Source organism: Chanodichthys erythropterus, chromosome 10, assembly GCF_024489055.1.
Source record: "Chanodichthys erythropterus isolate Z2021 chromosome 10, ASM2448905v1, whole genome shotgun sequence".
NCBI lineage: Eukaryota > Metazoa > Chordata > Actinopteri > Cypriniformes > Xenocyprididae > Chanodichthys > Chanodichthys erythropterus.
The window spans coordinates 23,153,084-23,172,048 of NC_090230.1; the positions used below are offsets into that span (position 1 = coordinate 23,153,084).

The 18,965-nt window shown below is 40.4% G+C and overlaps 1 protein-coding gene across 1 annotated transcript; it reads left to right on the forward strand.

The window, feature by feature from the left end:
• Positions 1-235: 235 nt before the first annotated feature.
• Positions 236-13,630, forward strand: LOC137028195 (uncharacterized). Its single transcript, XM_067396966.1, has 6 exons — positions 236-374; positions 1,234-1,251; positions 5,577-5,906; positions 12,139-12,465; positions 12,779-12,921; positions 13,613-13,630. Exons 1-6 carry the CDS (start codon positions 236-238, stop codon positions 13,628-13,630), a joined length of 975 nt encoding a protein of 324 aa, XP_067253067.1.
• Positions 13,631-18,965: the final 5,335 nt, after the last annotated feature.

Here is an 18,965-nt window from a genome sequence, read left to right on the forward strand (position 1 = left end):
ATATTTCAGTGTGGCTTTAGATGTTTTCAACAACAGGTGCATTCACTGAAGGTCTTACAAAGTTGCCTTGGCTTATGATAGTAAGAATACAGGTGCATCTCGACAGCGACAGATTTCACATTTAGTCTTTAACGTTCCACTGTATGACTCTTGGTACACAATCCTTTCAAAATGATCGGTTCACATCCTTTGACTGGGATTTATGCATTTCTATGGCACCACTATCAACACCTAAATGAATCTACAGCGGTCAGGTGGTACAGCGGCCACATGGTACATCTGGGAGCTTTCAGAAAACTCCCAGCTTACAAACTGTAATTACAAGCCCTACATGAACATGAAGGCTCTTTATGAGCCAGAATCTCATAGTTACAGTAATTACGATATGGCGTGAACGCACCTTAACACACCAGTGGGCGGGACTAACATTGCAAGGATGAAGTAGGCATTGATTCCTTCTGTGGAGGCGGCGTTTCACTTATCTGCACATTCCAGGATGATTTTTTCAATGGGCCTGGTGTCAATAAAAGCTTTTGGACTAACAAGGAAGTTTTCAATTCTGAAACTTACTGGATATTCTTATAGCATGATGACCTCTTATATATCAAAAGCTCAAGGGAAATGTTTCATGTTTTCATTTCTCAATTCATGACCCCTTAAACAGTCCTGGGTCAAATGATCTCAGGTACAGTTTAGAGCCTGTGCAGACTATTTCTTCTATTTCCTATATGCAGCCGTAGGACGCAGTTGACAAGAAGCGACAACACGGTCAGCTTTAATCCTGCTAGTTCTTTGATATCGACGTGCAGTGTCCCGGCTTTTAAACAACAGTTTTCATAAATAAGTTATAAAAAAATATAAATACTTAGGAAGACAAAATAAATAACATATGTACAGTAACTTTTCCCATGTTTTGGGCAATGCCTCGGGCAATGCCTCAACGATTCCTACACTCTAAAAAATGCTGGGTTGTTTCAACCCAATTTTGGGTCAAATATGGAAAAACCCAACCGTTGGGTTAAAAAATGCATTTAAAAATTTAACCCAATGGTTGGGTTTGTCCATTTTTGACCCAAACTTGGGTTGAAACAACCCAGCATTTTTAGAGTGTATTGACTAATGATCATAATATCATTTGACTACTGCCAGTATCTACTGTTATGGTAAGCCCTTCTGTCCACTTATTTGCAATTTTTGACCTTTGTGTTGTGTTCTCTCTTTGTGTCTTTGCAGGCTGGAGTCAAGCAGCAGGTGCTGTGGGTTACTGACTGATGAAAAGGTCTTTCTCTCCCAGTTTGGTTGTTGCTGGAGGCCTCTCCAACACCAGGAGGTTTTGAGTATTCGTTAGCTATTTATTCTTTTTTGTTTCCTGTTTAATGCTGTTTTACTCAATTCATTTATGTATTACTTTAATAAATATCTACTTTTGTGTTGATTCAATTTTTACACTATATTGCCAAAAAGTTTTGGGACGCCTACCTTTACGTCCACATGAACTTTAATGACATCCCAGTCTTACTCCGTAGAGTTTAATATGGAGTTGGCCCACCCTTTGCAGCTATAACAGCCTCAACTCTTCTGGGAAGGCTTTCCACAAGGTTTAGGAGTGTGTTTATGGGAATTTTTGACCATTCTTCTTGAAGCACATTTGTGAGGTCAGGCAGTGATGTTGGTGAGAAGGTCTGGCTCACAGTCTCCACTCTAATTAATCCCAAAGGTGTTCTGTCGGGTTGAGGTCAGGTCTCTGTACAGGCCAGTCAAGATCCTCCACACCATACTCGCTCATCCAGGTCTTTATGGACGTTGCTTTGTGCACTGGTGCGCAGTCATGTTGGAACAGGAAGGGGCCATCCCCAAACTGTTCCCACAAAGTTGGGAGCATGAAATTGTCCAAAATGTCTTGGTATGCTGAAGCATTAAGAGTTCCTTTCACTGGAACTAAGGGTTCAAGCCAAACCCCTGAAAAACAACCCCACACCATATTCCCCCCTCCACCAAACTTTACACTTGGCACAATGCAGTCAGGCAAGTACCATTCTCCTGGCAACCACCAAACCCAGACTCATCCATAGGATTACCAGACAGAGAAGCATGATTGGGGTGTCCCAATACTATTGGCAATATAGTATTTGTTGCCTCCCAGTTTATTACTTCCCCCTGAGACTGGTTGTAACAGTGCTTAAAGCCAGCTTTATTCCTTTTTAAGTGAAGAGTTCAAGGGGTAAAGTAGTTGAAATGGTTTTCACTGTAGTCCTCTCATGAGATACGTGCTTTTTATAGCCTATATGCTTTATTATGGGGGAACAGGACCAACTGACCAACAACAACCTCTCGATGTCATTTACTGGGACCGGCAACATTTCCCTGAGCTCTCCTTATAATGAATAAGCTAATTTTATCAACTATCCTTAAAGTTCAAGTATATTTTAAAGACCCCTGTGGTGAAAATCAAATTTTCATTGTTGTTATGTTTATGATGTGTTTTAATATGCTTTAAGACAAACCATGTGCAAATTTATAAGTCAACACCATTGCTGAGTACCCATGGTTTGAAATTGCTGGTGTTTCTTACATCACAAGCTATCTTGTAACCAGTCAACGTGCGGGCATGCTTTAACATATCATTGACTATGATCTCAATGATTAGTATTGGGTTATCCCAGTATTTTTTTCTACTGATAAATTTTTTCTACTGATAGCTGGTGAATGCATATATTATGTTTATTACAATGTTTTGATGAACTGTCTTTCTCCACTGAGGTTCTGAGTTGTTCAAAGCGTTTCTAAGGATAAGGAAGCAACACATTATTAGCTGTTTGATAGTAATCAAACAAAAGGCTAATCATATTAATTACCATTATATGCCCGACGTTGTAAAGAGCGATACCATTATGCGGCGTTTACCGAGTGGATCTCTGAGCTGATGTGAGTAAGTGGAGGCCAGGCTAATTTGCATATGCATGTTTCTGTGAATGAAACAGGGATATTGAGTTACATTCGAACTATTTTAAGGCATGAAGATTTTTTTTTTTCACTGGAAGAACATTTAAATATGTCATTTTGGTGATCAAAGATGAGTTTTAAGGGATACAGTTATTGACTAAAGGGGGACTTTTAAATATACTTTAGTTTTCTAATATCAGTGTACTAGTAGTTTAACTTATAGGTATACTGGTAGTTTAGTTATTAAATACAGTATACTTTTTATTTTATGAAAGTACACTTAAAGTGTTATACTCTGTGTTGCATTCATAGGAGCATATGGGTTTTGTAATGCTTGCCTCTGTGTGTTCTCTCTGCTTCCCTGTTGCTCTTCTAACTATTCACTTCACATGTTTGGAAGTGCCACCTGACCTGTGTTCCAGCTCGTTAAGATGTGAGTGAGCACTATATACGAACTATATATGAGTAATGACAGAATTAACATTTTTGGGTGAACTATACCTTTAAGACCGCTATTCAGCAGTAGGCTATTTAAAATAAAATCCAGTCTGATGGTTGAAAACAAACAACCAATGTGATAGGCTATACTAACGCGATAAAGGTATTTTTTGTAAACGTAATATTTTACAAACAGAACTATCCTTTTTGCATATAGCAAACCACAGGCGCGTTCACGTCACTGCAGCTACTGTGATGCGGCTGCGGAGAAAAGAGAACAACTGAAATGCTTTTATGAAACAAAAATCTGCATTCGTTTGTCTGAGGGGGAAATATGGAACTTCTCTTTAATTTGCTTCCAGTGATCTTTTTATTCATCGACAATGGTAAGACCTTTACATTCTTTCTTTCGATATTAATCCTGTCTGTCAGCGCATCGTTTAGGGGCTGTAATGATGGTGGGATTATTATTATGGGATCAATGTTAGTGTGACAACATAGCATAGCTATCACGGTTTTTATAATAAGAAATAACGCAGATAAATTAACGCAGTTTCATTGGCGTGAAAATGATGTCCTTGTAAATAATCAATTGTTTTAAAAAGTGAGACATGTCCAGCTGCACTACAGGCCTGCAGCACCAGAGCCAAAGTGGGGTGAGGCAGTGCTACCCATACACGTAATTTTCTTTTGTTACAATATAAGATGTTTTCACATGGATTTTGATAGGATCGATGTCTACAAAATTTACCAAGAATAGGCTACTTTTAAGTAAAAACACTTTTTTTTATGTTCATATATGCATACGATATGATGTACAAAGAGTAAAATTTTAAAACATAGCCTATTGATCATGTTTGATGTCAGTGAATGGATACAAACACAGAATAGGCTAGTTTATACTTGAAGGATATAGTCATATCATGCTGGATATCTTTACTGATATGGACAGTGTTAGGAACTAAAGGATGCCACATTGTTTGATGGAAATGAAAAATATCAACCTACAGATGACTGAATTCAAAATCAAAGTGAAAAAATGATGCAGCAGGCTAGTCCATTTTGCTGAAATTTCATTGGAGCAACTCAAAATGGTACTCAGTAGTTTGTATGGCCCCTACGTGCTTGTATGCATGCCTTACAACACTGGGGCATGCTCCTAATGAGACAATGGATGGTGTCCTGGGGTATTTCCTCCCAGATCTGGACCAGGGCATCAATGAGCTCCAAGGCAGTCTGAGGTGCAACGAAACATAATGTCCTAGAGGTGTTCTATTGGATGTAGGTTCGCTTCAGGTCACGAACAGATAGCCAGACATTGTCCTTCAGAATGTTTTGGTAGACAGCAGAATTCATGGTTCCATTTATAGCAAGTCTTCAAGGTCCTGAAGCAGCAAAACAGCCCCAGACGAGCCTTTATGCTCTTTTTGCTCAGCAGCATTTTCGTCTTGTAACTCTGCCATGCATTTGCCATGAATCACTTTTTCACACAGGGCCATATGGGTTTGGATTTTGTTTTCCCTTCCAAATAAAAACCTTCATTTAAAAACTGCATGTTGTGTTTACTTGTGTCATCTTTGATTCTTATTTAAATTCCTTTGATGATCTGAAACATTAAATTATAAATCATAAACATTTTTATTTTTGGTAAATATTCATATCAATAAAATCAAAATAAACAAAAGAAAATGATGTGTATGGGTAGCACAACTATGAATGTTTAAGCCCCGCCCCTCACTTCCGGTTCTGAAACTGCTGGTGCTGCGGTTCTGCAGTTGGATGCTATTGTAAAAATAAGTAAACGTTTATTTTGCATTAGTGCATAAACTGGTCAAATGTAGCTTGAATGTAATGATAAAAGTTTCCGCTTGTAAAATATAGGCTATAATGTATCTGGAATGTTATTGGGATTCTAACACTATTTTGTAGAAAAACATGCCATTGTATTATCTGTCTTAATACGGTGGTAAATAACATAATTATCTTAATTGTGGGGCTAATCTTCATTTGTCTAATACATAGGCAATGAATCAGGATGTGGATTGTGTGTCATTCGTGTGAATGTGTAAATCAGTAATGTTCATCTGCTGTTTGTTTGCATGTATTTTGAATCCAGGCATATTTCTTTACTCAAAGTGTTTGTGTAGGGGGAAAACTACAGCACTATTTTTGTCTGGCTTCTGTTTCTTCTTCAGGTGTGTCTGGTGTGGATACACATGAAGTTTCAGTGAAAGAAAGAGATTCAATCATTTTTCACACTGGTGTTCAAACAAACCAACAAGAAGAGATTAAATGGTATTTTAATGACATTCGCGTCGCTCAGATCAGTGGAGATCTCAGTAAGATCTGTACAGATGTTCAGTGTAATGAAGGTACTGAGAGATTCAGAGACAGACTGAAGCTGGATCATCAGACTGGATCTCTGACCATCATTAACATCACAGACGCACACTCTGGACTTTATGAACTGAAGATCATCAGCAGCAACAGCAGCACTGACACGGCCTTCAGTGTTTCTGTCAGTGGTGAGTCATTAAATAAATGTCTAAATATAGTTTATATATGTTGAAAATACAATTTTAACATATAGACAGATAATCAAATTATGTTATTTATATAATTTTTTATAATGATGTTTTTATTTGATGTCTTTTTTACCCATATTTCCAATTATGAGTAAAAAACATCACAGTGTCCTGAAACAAATGCAAGAGCACCCTCAGTTGATACTGTAATAATGTCATATTGGTGAAACAGGCAAAGGCTCCATTGTGTATTTGTGTTTGCGCTCCGGAAAACAACTTTACAACATGCTTTTGTGGGATTAAAAAATGTAACCAATCACAGTCATGTCTGTTGATCTCCTGAATGCAGTGGCCAATCAGAGGTAGGCTTTTTTAATTAGACTGCAGTTATCACTCAAAAGGCCAGAGTTTTTGTTCAGTGCTGAGTTCTGCTCATGAATCCTCTCATTATATCAAATCGTTATGCAGTGGAGACACTGGAACTTTGTGAGATTGTGATACACTGCAAAATTATACACTGCAAAATTTCAGAAGTGACATTGACACCTAAATGCATGATTCACTCTTGAAATTGCATGGTGATGGTAAGCCGTTGCTTACACATCACATCTCTTCTTTATTAGAGGACCCACACTCATTTCAGATTCTCAGTGATTTGATTCATAATTGTACGTTAAGCGGACAAGGAGTGACTGTGTTACAGTACAGGGACACGGAGGCAGGAACAAAAGCATACAGGTGTATTTATTGATGTTCAACAGAGTCAACAGGTAATGTAGGTGAATAATGCAGATGATAACTGAAGTATGGGAAGCAGAGAGGTAATACTGTCCTTAAATGTCCGTAGGAGAGATAGATGATGCAGATACTGAAGACTGGAGATGGGGAACACTCACACACACAAACAGAGTAGCACAGGAGGAACACTGGAGACGTTGGAGACAGGTAAGTAGATTGATGGAGTCCTTGAGGTAAGCTTTCGGGTAAGTGAAGTGCAAATGAGACCGGACAAAGAGTGTGTGTGAGTGTGAGTCCTTTATTGAACAGTTAATGAGGGTGCTGATGCAGAACAGGTGGCGGTGATTAGTAATCCGGGGATTGAGTGTGCTGGTATTGGTGCTCTGGAGATTGAGTGCGCTGTGGATGGTGAATGGTGGAACCTGACGTGTCTGTGATAGTCCCCCCCCCCCCCCTCCCACGGCCCGCTCCTAAAGGGCCGAGGACCCCGGCGTCGTGGTGGTCGTCCTCTTCCGCGTGGAGCAGGCTTGTCGGGATGGTTGGCGTGGAAAGTTTGAAGAAGGTTGGAATCGAGGATGTCATTTCTGGGGACCCAAGAGCGCTCCTCGGGACCAGATATCCCAGTAGACCACCACGGTGCCAGGAGTCCCATTTCACGAACCTCGTAGGCTGCACCGTCATCCAGAAGAAGTGGAAGGGGGGGCTCGGCGGCTGCCACGTCAGGTTCTTTGGAGAGAGGAACAGAGGGGTGGTGAGGTTTAAGGAGAGACACATGGAATGTAGGATGAATTTTGTACTGTGGAGGTAGTTGGAGTTGGTACGTGACTGGGTTGATCTGTTTGGTGATTGTAAATGGGCCAATGAATTGGGGACTCAGCTTCTTGCAGGGCAGACGCAGTCTGATGTCCAGCCAGGGACCTTCTGTCCCGGTTGGTAGGAGGGAGCGTTGGAACTATAAAAGTTATTAAAACTATAACTAAAATCTACTCTAATTTTTAGTCAACGGATAAAAACGAGACGAAAATGAAAGAGAGGGACGATTTGGGAAGATATCCAGTCAAGACTGCTGTCCTGTGTGGGAAATGCACACATTTGAAGTGTAACGTGCTGTTCTAACCACTGGAAAAGCGGCGCTGTTGCGTGCTCTACAGGCTTGCGCAGCAGCACATCTGACTGCTGCGCAATTAATGAATAACGCACGTTTATGCCAAGTGATTGCTTATAAGCTAATTTTGATGAATTATGACAATGTTTACTACACAATGTTTATATTATAGTATGTTTTAGACGGTTGTAAGAATGCATATTTTATGATTTTATCACCCTCATGAGCAGCCTGCTAAAGTACAGACTGCAGACATTTCAGAATAAAAGTCACAGTTTAACTAAATTAGATTTTAGTTGACTAAATCTACTGTTGATTTAGTCGACTAAAATCTTTTGATATTTAGTAGACTAAAACAAGACTAAAACTAAAACAATTTCTGATGACTAAAATATGACTAAAACTAAATTACATTTTAGTAAAAAGACTATGACTAAAACTAAATCAAAATTTGCTGTCAAAATTAACACTGGGGCTGAGTCCCAAACCCTCTCGCTCTCCCGGAACCAGTAGTCGACTGCAGGAACGTTGGAGGGTTCCCCGTCCCAGGGCAACAGTGGGGGTTGGTAGCCGAACACGCACTTGAATGGAATGAGTCCGGTGGATGGTTGACGGAGGGAGTTCTGTGCGTACTCTGCCCAACCCAGGTACTGGTTCCAGGAGTTCTGGTGGCAGTGACAGAAGGTACGCAGGAAGCGGCCGATCTCCTGGATCTTCCTTTCCGTCTGCCCGTTTGACTGAGGATGATATCCAGATGACAGGCTGACGGTTACACCCAGGAGGGAAAGGAATGCTTTCCAAACACAAGAGATGAATTGAGGTCATAATAACGGAATATGTAGTTGAACATAAGTTTTGCAGTCTCCATGGCAGTAGGTAGACCTTTCAGGGGAATCAGTCGACAGGCTTTGGAGAAGCGGTCTACCACCACCAAGACGCAGGTATGGCCATCAGAAGCTGGGAGATCTGTGATGAAATCCACTCCCAGGTGTGACCAGGGTTGCTCAGGAATGGGCAGAGGATTGAGCTTGCCGGCTGGATGATGGCGAGGTTGAGATGGCGCACTCCCTGCAGCCCTGCTCGTACCTTCTGATGCCGTTGGCCATGTTGGGCCACCAGAAGCGTTCCTTAAGCAGCGAGAGGGTCTCATTGACCCCCGGGTGGCCAGTGCCAAGTGACGTGTGCACAGAGTGAATAAGTGGAGTGCGTCGTGTCCGAGTGATGTACTGCAAGCTCGGTGGACAACCCGGCGGAGCGTTGGTGGAGCCATTGGTGGAGGGTAAGGTCTCTTCTGACCATTCGATGGGACTCACAAAGATGGATTCAGGAAGTATGGTTTCAGGTGTTTCATTCTTCTCTTCTGGAGCATAGAGACGGGACAAGGCATCAGCCTTAATATTCTTGGAGCCAGGACGAAAGGAGATGGAGAAGTCGAATCTGGAGAAGAACACTGCCCAGCGGGCTTGACGAGGATTAAGTCTCTTAGCAGCTTTTAGGTATTCCAAGTTCTTATGGTTGGTTAACACTTGGAAGGGGTGTTTGACTCCCTCCAACCAATGCCTCCACTCCTCCAGGGCAAGCTTGATGGCCAGGAGCTCGCGGTCACCGATGTCGTAGTTGACCTCCGCCAGGTTGAGCTTGCGGGAGAAGAAGGCGCATGGATGGAGTCTACTTGGTGTCCCCTGCTGCTGTGAGAGGACCGCTCCTAATCCTGTGGTGGAGGCGTCCACCTCCACGACGAATGGGAGATCTGGATCAGGGTGGATGAGGAGGGTAGCGGTTGTGAAGGCTGTTTTGAGGGTTTCAAAGGCGTTGGTGGCTTCCTGGGACCAAGACTGTAGTTCTTTATGAAGCGGCGGTAGAAATTTGCAAAACCAAGGAAGTGCTGGAGCTCCTTGATGGTGGATGGTGCTTCCACCTTCCTCTCGTCCATCCGGATGCCACTGTGTTCGATGTTATATCCCAGGAATTGAACTGACAGTTGATGGAAGGAACATTTTTCAGCCTTGAGGAAGAGTTGAAACTGTCGTAAGCGTTGAAGGACCTCCGCAACGTGGTAGCGATGTTCGGGCAAGCTCCGCGAGTAGATGAGGATGTCATTGATGTATACCAAGACGAACTTGTGGAGAAACTCCCGGAGCACCTCGTGGATGAAATCCTGGAATACGGAGGGGGCGTTGACCAGGCCATACGGCATGACGAGGTATTCGTAATGGCCGGTGGGCGTGACGAAGGCGGTCTTCCACTTGTCCCCCTCGCGTATCCGGATGAGGTCATACGCGCTGCGGAGGTCCAGCTTGGTGAACACAGTGGCACCACGGAGATGTTCTAGAGCTGCTGGGATGAGGGGAAGGGGATATCGGATATCGGGATATCAGTGCACGATTGTCAATACAGGGCCGCAAGCCTCCATCCTTTTTAGCCACAAAGAAGAAACTAGAAGCAGCAGGGGAAGTAGACGGGGGGATGTATCCTTGGTTAAGAGCCTCTTCAATATATTCCTCCATGGCCTTCTCCTCCGGTACAGACAGGGTGTAAATCCTTCCCCTGGGCACTTGCTCACCCGGTAACAGATCGATGGCACAGTCCCAAGGCCAGTGTGGAGGCAGCTTGGAGGCTCAATGCGGGCAGAAGACGTCGCTGAAGGGGGCGTAACAGGCTGGTATGTCCACTGAACGTTTTTCGACAGGAACTTCAATGGAAGTGGTACAGATGGAGACATCATTAGAATGAGGAGACTTGGGAACAGGAAGTTCAGAGAAACAGGAAGGGAAACAGTGATTGCCCCACTTCAGGACTTCGCCTGTCTGCCAGGAGATGGTTGGGCTGTGCTGCTCCAGCCACGGGCGCCCTAGAACCACGTCAGAGGTTGATTCCTCCAGAACCAGCAAATGTACATCTTCCACATGAAGGATTCCAACTCGCAGTTGAAGAGGACCCACACATCGACTGACCTTCTTACGGCTTAATGGTTTGCCCGTGATGGAATGGACTTGGTAGATGTTCGGAGAGGGCGAGGTTTTGAGTTTGAGTTGTCGGCAGAGGGCGCCAGAGATGAAGTTTCCTGCTGAGCCTGAATCGAGGAGCGCCACCACTGCAGCAGTAAGGTTTACTACAGTTGTGAGTGGTTTCATTTTCTTAATAGAGGGAATAATAGCACTCACCCCGGGTCGAGGAGGATGGATGGGACATGCAGGGATTGCATGTCCAGGACAGCCACAGTATAAACAGAGACTTTGAGAAACTCTTCGTTGACGCTCAGCAGGAGTGAGTCGGGAGTGATCAATTTGCATGGGTTAGTTGGCTGGTTCTGGAGAACTGACATTAGGATATTAGTGGGAACTGACTGGCTCTGGTGTTCTTCAATACATGACTGCATACGAGTACCTACGAGGATGGAGAGTTGGATGAATCGCTCGAGGCCGATGGAATACTCGTATGCAGCGAGATGCAGCTACACCCTGGGTTCCAAACCCTGACGATAGGTGGTGATGAGAGCTTGCTCGTTCCATCCACTTGCTGTGGCCAGCGTTCGAAACTGCAAGGCATATTCTTGAATGGACAAAGATGCTTGTTTTCAGTTGTAAAGCTTCTCACCAATAGACGAGTCAGAGATGGGTCTGCTGAAGACTTCATGGAAGTGTGAGACGAAGGAGGAGTATGATCGGATAGCATGTCCTTTCTCGGACCAGAGGGAATCTGCCCAGCGTAATGCTTTTCACATTTTTGAATGGGTTTGTTTCACAATCCTCTCCAGGTTGCAGTTATCCCTATTGCTTGTACACTTTTTTCTACCACATCTTTTCCTTCCCTTCACCTCTCTATTAATGTGCTTGGACACAGAGCTCTGTGAACAGCCAGCCTCTTTTGCAATGACCTTTTGTGTCTTGCTCTCCTTGTGCAAGGTGTAAATGGTTGTCTTTTGGACAACTGTCAAGTCAGCAGTCTTCCCCATGATTGTGTAGCCTACAGAACTAGACTGAGAGACCATTTAAAGGCCTTTGCAGGTGTTTTGAGTTAATTAGCTGATTAGAGTGTGGCAAAAGGTGTCTTCAATATTGAACCTTTTCACAATATTCTAATTTTCTGAGATACTGAATTTGGGATTTTCCTTAGTTGTCAGTTATAATCATCAAAATTAAAAGAAATAAGCATTTGAAATATATCAGTTTGTGTGTAATTAATGAATATAATATACAAGTTTCACTTTTTGAATGGAATTAGTGAAATAAATCAACTTTTCTAATTATATGACCAGCACCTGTATGTTTGTAAGCACAAATCATGCATAACGGTTTCTTTTCAGGTCGAAAGTCAGGAAAATGTTTTTCATCTTCACAGTTCTTTAATTTTTTGTAGTTTATTAGCATCTGTTGGTTTGTGTTTCAGATGTTCCTGCTGCTGAACTACATGAAACGAAGGAAGGAGAATCTGTCACTTTAGATTCTGGTGTAAAAAGAAAGCCAAATGATTCGATGACGTGGTATTTTAATGAGATTCTCATCACTGAAATCACTGGAAATCAGAGTAAGATCTGTACAGATGTTCAGTGTGATGAGAGATTCAGAGACAGACTGACGCTGGATCATCAGAATGGATCTCTGACCATCACAAACACCAGAAACACAGATGATGGACTCTATAAACTACAGATCATCATCAACAACAGCAGCTTTAGCATCATTACAGTGAAGAGATTCAATGTTACTGTCACTGGTGAGTATATAAATACGTCAGCATAAGGAATTTTAAGCCAACCTGATAAGTGTTGTGTTGGGGAATATATTAACTTTGACTCAATAACTCTTTGACTAATGTTATTAATAATTCTAAATATTACTAATTCTTGTTGATCTCACAGTGATTAGCTGCTGTTCCTAAAAAAGCACTGAATGTTTCAGTTAAATCAGTATCAAACAACTGATGATAAAAGTAGAAAAATTAAATTACCAGTCAGAGATATTGGTATATTGGATTTATAATCATTTACTCTCTTCTAATGATGGCAGTCTGTCTTTACCTGTTTCAGATTCCGGTCTGTCTTCATCTGTTCCAGATTCAGGTCTGTCAGGTGTTGCAGCAGGAATAGTTGTTGTTGTTCTGCTGGTTGCAGTTGTAGCTGCTGGTGTGATATACTGTCGCTGCAGGAGATATGATTCAGTACCACAGAATGTAAGTGTTCCATACAGATTATTTAAAATGATATATGAGATTTACTGTGCACAAATTCCTTTAAAAGAACAGTGGTATGCATACATGTTTATTACTATATATTGTTGTGTAAATGTACATTATACATAGTAATCTATTTTTGTCCTTTATTTTAACACTACAGAATCAATGGCCAGTTGCATCAACTGCTTAGACTAGTCTTAAAAGTTAAGACTATTTGTTTTCTTCAAGACTGGTCCTAATTTTCAAAATCCCGTTACATATAAGGGTATAGATTGGAATGGTCTAATTGGAATTGGAAAATAAACACTGATTACCCCTTGGTTAACTGCTTGTTTGTCAAGCTAGTTCTTATAGTGGGTAAGTTTATGCGACTTGCCCCAGATATTCACGGTTGAGGCAGTGTCAAAACAAGCAATACACAAATAACTCTTCAAGAAACATAAAGTACTCTTCTAAGAAAGCAAGTGGCTTAATAGAACGTACATCAGTAAGAGATTTTGTACAAAAGATGACAGTTTGATGGAGTTTAAGACACTCTGTTGAATATTTAGGGAAAGAAAACCTCTGTACAAACAACAGGAAAAAAATCCAAGTCTGTATTATTTGTGTGTTTGTGTGACAGAGACATCAATCCTCCTCATTACTTTTACCTTTTGTGTTTTTTTTGTTTTTGTTTGTTTTTTTACAGGACAATAACTTGGGATAACTCACCACCTGATCCGAATTACATTCCTTTGAGGTAGATGGGAATGTGACTTAAAATATGACTTTTGAAAAAAAAAAGAAAGAAAGAAATTTAAATATTCAGGGCGAGATTTACCAGATTAACATCTTGCTCCAGCACAAACCCTCTTTTGGTGTTAAAAAACCTACTGTCAGGATTTACTAAAGAGTATTTAAATGCATCATGCAGTGCTATTTACGAAGATTTGCTCTATTCAATTTACTGGTATTTGTGCCATTGTTTAAATCATCCAGCTGCATCTGTTCTTTAATGTGCGCATTATCACTAAATCACCCACAGAACTTTACACTGACATTGTCTGTTTCTTGTCATTTGCACTGTCATGCTGATCTGGTTTGACATATCAGTTATTTTGTCCCGTCTGTTTACATCCTCTTAGAACTAATATAACAGACTGTGTTTCCATAATTTCCTCAACAAGACAGGCATTATGAGCTAGATTTTACTCCTCAACACAAGGACAGTCTGCTCTACTGATGCTTTAGGTGCTTTTACTGGTATTTTTGCTGGTACTAAAGAAGACTGGTATCATAATTGCTTTATATTTTAAACCAGGGGTGTCCAAACGTTTTTAAAAGGGGACCAGCTTTGATTTCGTGGATACATCTGGGGGCCGGTTCCTATATATATATATATATATATATATATATATATATATATATATATATATATATATATATATATATATATAATGTTTTGTTTCTTGACAGATTTGACAAAAGCATGAGCTGACAGTAGAGTTGCTTGAGATAAGACAGATGTAAATTTAATACACAAACAATATCTGAAGACTTCAGATGCAAAAGCCTCTAAACATTAAAAATGAAATAAAATTAGATATTACCCTACATTTTCAGTTACCACAGTAAGTCCATGATAAATGTTGTTGAATTGTTGGTTGAAAAGTATTCTAACTGGATCGGCCAATCTGCTCAATGTTTCTCCTGATTTGCACGTTGGTGTTGTTTATAAAGTCAGCGCTGTTTCAACTGGCTTTAACTGAATTAAATCACAGAGATTTGCGGCTTGTACCTGAGACCTTTACGGCGAACTTGAACACTTCTCACTGGCTGTTTAGTGGTCATGTGATTGAGACAATCAGCAAGTAAACACACTCAGAGATTGTATATTATAGGGAGTCCTTGCATTCCATTCGGAAACTCATCCCTATGCCCTAATCCCTACAAGATTCTAGTATAGAAAAAAACTATATATACTATAGGTAAAATCAAACTCCGAGCCTCCTGTACCCATTCTGTGACGTCAAAGAACTTCCCTGTGCAAAGGATCATGGGTGCCTGTGTCCATCAGTTGTACCCTTCAAAATTCTTCATTCCGAAGGCCCCTTTAAGTGGCCAGTTTTGAGCACTTCGGTTTGGAACGACCCTTCAATATGGCGGCCATGATTGTTTTCACGCCAAAGTGTCCTTCGGAAGGGGGATATATCCCGTTTGGAATGCACTGAGGATCCGTATCTCTTAACGTAACGGCTAAATTAATCATGTGCGGCACCTCTCAGCCTACTGTGTAATGGCAGTGACATCAATGCCTGCCGTTCAAAACTCCTTCCCTGTACCGCCACAGCTGGAGCGTTAGCATTAGCGTTTTTTGGCTAAAGGTTGCAGGCTTGCCTTCCAGCTAATCAAGCTAAAATCTACATATAGTTCCCAAAGAAAGTATTGTTTAGTGTAAAACATGCTGAAGATTAGCAAACAGGCTGTTGATTCATTAAGTGATTAGTTTTCAGCATAGTGAAGCCTAAAATCTCATACTGCCCCCTTGAGTTGACATTGTAAAACTGCATGATTTGTAAATTATGTGTGCCAGGCCACAAATAATACATTTTAATAGACAAGCTGCGGGCCATTTCAAATTCATCCCCAGGCAGCAATTGGCCTACGGGCTGTAGTTTGGACACCCCTGTTTTAAACCCATAAGGTGCGTTCACGCCACCTCGTAATTACTGTAGTTACAAGATTCTAGCTTGTAAAAACCGTTCATGTCCTCGTAGAGTAATTACAGCTTGTAAGCTGGGAGTTTTCTGAAAGCTCCCAGTTGTACCACCTGACCGCTGTAGATTAATTTAGGCGTTGATAGAGGTGCCATAAAAACACATAATTCCCAGTCTGAAGACATGATCAGCTCTGAATACAACGTCACATGTTTCATCCCAAGATTCCAGTAAATACGAGGTGGCGTGAACGCAGTATTAGTCATCGACCTTCATCAGAAAACACTTTCCACCAGCCATCCTGGACCCAAAACCAGCCTTAATAAGCTTGGAAAGTCAATGGTTTATTTTAAAATTGGTGAAACACTTTGCTGAGCGTATATTTTATGCATGTAATACATGTGTTACTCTGCCGTTAAACTTGAAAAATATTTGATGGTAGGGCTGGAATAATAAATTGTTGAGTTGCGAATTGATTGATTGTCTCTCGAATCAATGCTGAGCTTAGTTTTTAACAGCAGATGGCACTGTGTGCTTTACAAACAGCTGTACTCTGCTCTCTTCCAATTCCTTACACACACCACTTGAACCTTCTATAAAATAATCATTCATAAAGTTTGAAAAGGTAAAGTGAATTACAAGGGTGTTTGTAGTGGGCTGTTTACATTAATCTCACATCATAAAAGCATTCTGAGGTGCAAATAGATAACCAAATGCACGAGTGCTCTTCGTTGTGAGCATTTGAGTGTGCGGTTATAAACTAGCCTAGAGCGCCATCTGCTGTTACAAACTAAGCTCAGAATTGATTCAAGAGAGAATCATGATGCATTTGAAAAATCTCAGAATCGATCCAGGAATTGAGATGAATCCACTTTATTCTCCCAGCCCTATCTAATAAAGGGCTGTTAGAGCAAAATTACCACACAAATGTGTGTTTAGTTGATCAAACAGTGCAATTAAATTATAATAAGTCTTCATCTATTTGGTAGATCACTGAAATGTGCAAAAATAAGTCACAGTGAAATTGCGATGTTCAGTTTTCTTACCTGAATTTGTGAAGAAATCATCTGGGACATTTTTGAGAGGTGCTGATTTGTTATTTCATTTTATTTGTTTGCATAAGAGATGAAGACATGTCTTTTTTCCATGTCATGTCTCTTTCAGTTCTGTGTTCAGCTGTGATTGTCGAACATCATGGAATTATTGTATTTTTTTGATATGTTAAATAGTTTGATAAGATGATTCCTTCATTTAGAGGAATAGTTCACTTGAAAAAAAAAAGAATTTAATTAATTTTCATTTTTGGGTGAACTATCCCTTTAAATACTCTTCTCAGTTATTCTAGTCTTCAGCTTTAGACTTGCGGTTTTCTTAACACTGAGGGGGCTTTTTTAAATAAGCTGTTTTAATAAGACATGCTGTGATTTTTGCACTCTGAACAGAATGTTTTTAGACATAGTGGTCATTTCTGTAACGCAATGGCATCATGTTTCTTTGGGAGAGAAATGCACGCGAGGATATTTACATGACAGAAGCATATTAGCTGTAAGTAACAAAGCTGGATGTGGAATATTGAAGTAAACAGCAAAAAATAGTTTCGTAACTGTTCGTCAACAACAACCATGTTTCGGGAAAACTTTTGTGCTGAAATGAAAACTCTAGCTTAAGTTCTGCAGGGAAGACTCAAATGTTACGTCACTTATTACTTTAGATCTGACCAATCATTATGTAACACTTGGAGTATAAAAGATTGGTACACATCCGAGTTTGCAGATGTTGACTGAGGCCAACCTCCTCCTCCATCCTCCCCACCACCACGCCAGGATGGTCCCTGTCCATACCTCACAGGAGGTCAGCTACGCACCTGCCTTTATCTCCAGGCAGGAACTACAGAGCCTACAACCCTCAGGATGTGTGCTACGGACGGGGCCTACGCCAAAGAACTTTATCTCATAATATTTTGCTGGGTTTTATGCAATTAATTTACAAATTATGCACTTCCAATGTATATTTTGTTTTTCAAAATATATTACTTTCTGTTCCACTGAATAAAGAGTCTCAGAGTGTTGGAACAACGTAATTTTAATTTCTGTTTGAACTGTTTTCATTTGAAGATTTTCAAAATGTGTTGGCTGTGTTGGCCATCTGGTGGTCAAACGATGAATAGCATGTACCAAACTACTGTGTCCCACTCATGAATTAAACTGTTTTCAGTCCTGTGCTCCAGACATGATCGATTCCTCGTCCAGTGTTCCCGTCTGTTGTTGAGGAGAGGGGTGCTGTTATTACGGTGAATCAGGTGAAAAGTCTCGCATAGACTGAGAATAGAGATGTTGGCTCTTTTGGCTAGCAAACAACCGCACACTAGCATAGTTAGGCCTACTAAAAAGCTACTAGAATCTAGAACCCTTTCAGCTGACTTTGACAGAACACTAACTATGTATAAAATTAGGCAAAATAATTTATCAAAAAGTATTTTTCCTACTGAAGTTAAACAAAAAACACGTGGCTTATTATTTGTTAGATAACACGCATTCTGATGGATTTATTGTTTGTTTTTTCAGCAGGGATAAGAAATGAAGTTAGCAGCGTTTCTCCTTTAATTTGTTTCTCCCCAAAACTAAATACAACCACTGAACATCTGCATAATGCCATAAATATTACAACAGTGAATCATACATTGAATTTATTATTAAAATGACTCTCAGACATTTATAGATAAAGGCAGGACGTGATCTTTATTAAAAAACTGTGTGATATCAAGAATAATTCCTAATAATAACTATGTGTAACTTATGCTCTTGCTGGAAATAACTATTGAAATTAGCTCTGCATATCAAAGCATGTTCAGTATCATCTTCTCATGCTGACAGACACATACTCAACGTCACTGTACTCTTCATCTCTCTGTGAAAACACACAAGATCACAAGAAAATAAAGTATATCAGTGGTTTTGGAAAATAAGTGATATCAAATATTGAAATGTAATAATATTAACATGACCTGCACAGGCCTAACTATGATAAATTATTGCCATAACACAAGCTGAATAGAAAAATATCTGTTACTCTGTTAATGATCGTTATACAGACAAAAACACTCAACATAAATCAATAATAAATGATCTTACTGGTTTATGTGTGTTTCTTTCGTGGAACATTAGATGATGAAACAGAGCAGAAGTTTCCTCATCTTCACAAATCTGAACTGTTTGAACAACAAATAGATGAAAACCACAAAATTTTTTTACAACGTGTTATTAGTGCTGTCAAAGTTGAAGTGTTACTGCACACAATTAATTGAATATATTTAATGCTGCAGTTTTAAAAATTACAAGCTAATTT

What these genes read in the sequence shown, in the direction of transcription:
- LOC137028195 (XM_067396966.1), top strand. Translation starts at nt 236, where the DNA reads ATGAATCTACAGCGGTCAGGTGGTACAGCGGCCACATGGTACATCTGG. An exon ending in CTTCAGTGTTTCTGTCAGTG is followed by an intron (nt 5,907 to 12,138) that starts GTGAGTCATTAA and finishes TTTGTGTTTCAG; the next exon opens with ATGTTCCTGCTGCTGAACTA. An exon ending in ATTCAATGTTACTGTCACTG is followed by an intron (nt 12,466 to 12,778) that starts GTGAGTATATAA and finishes TACCTGTTTCAG; the next exon opens with ATTCCGGTCTGTCTTCATCT.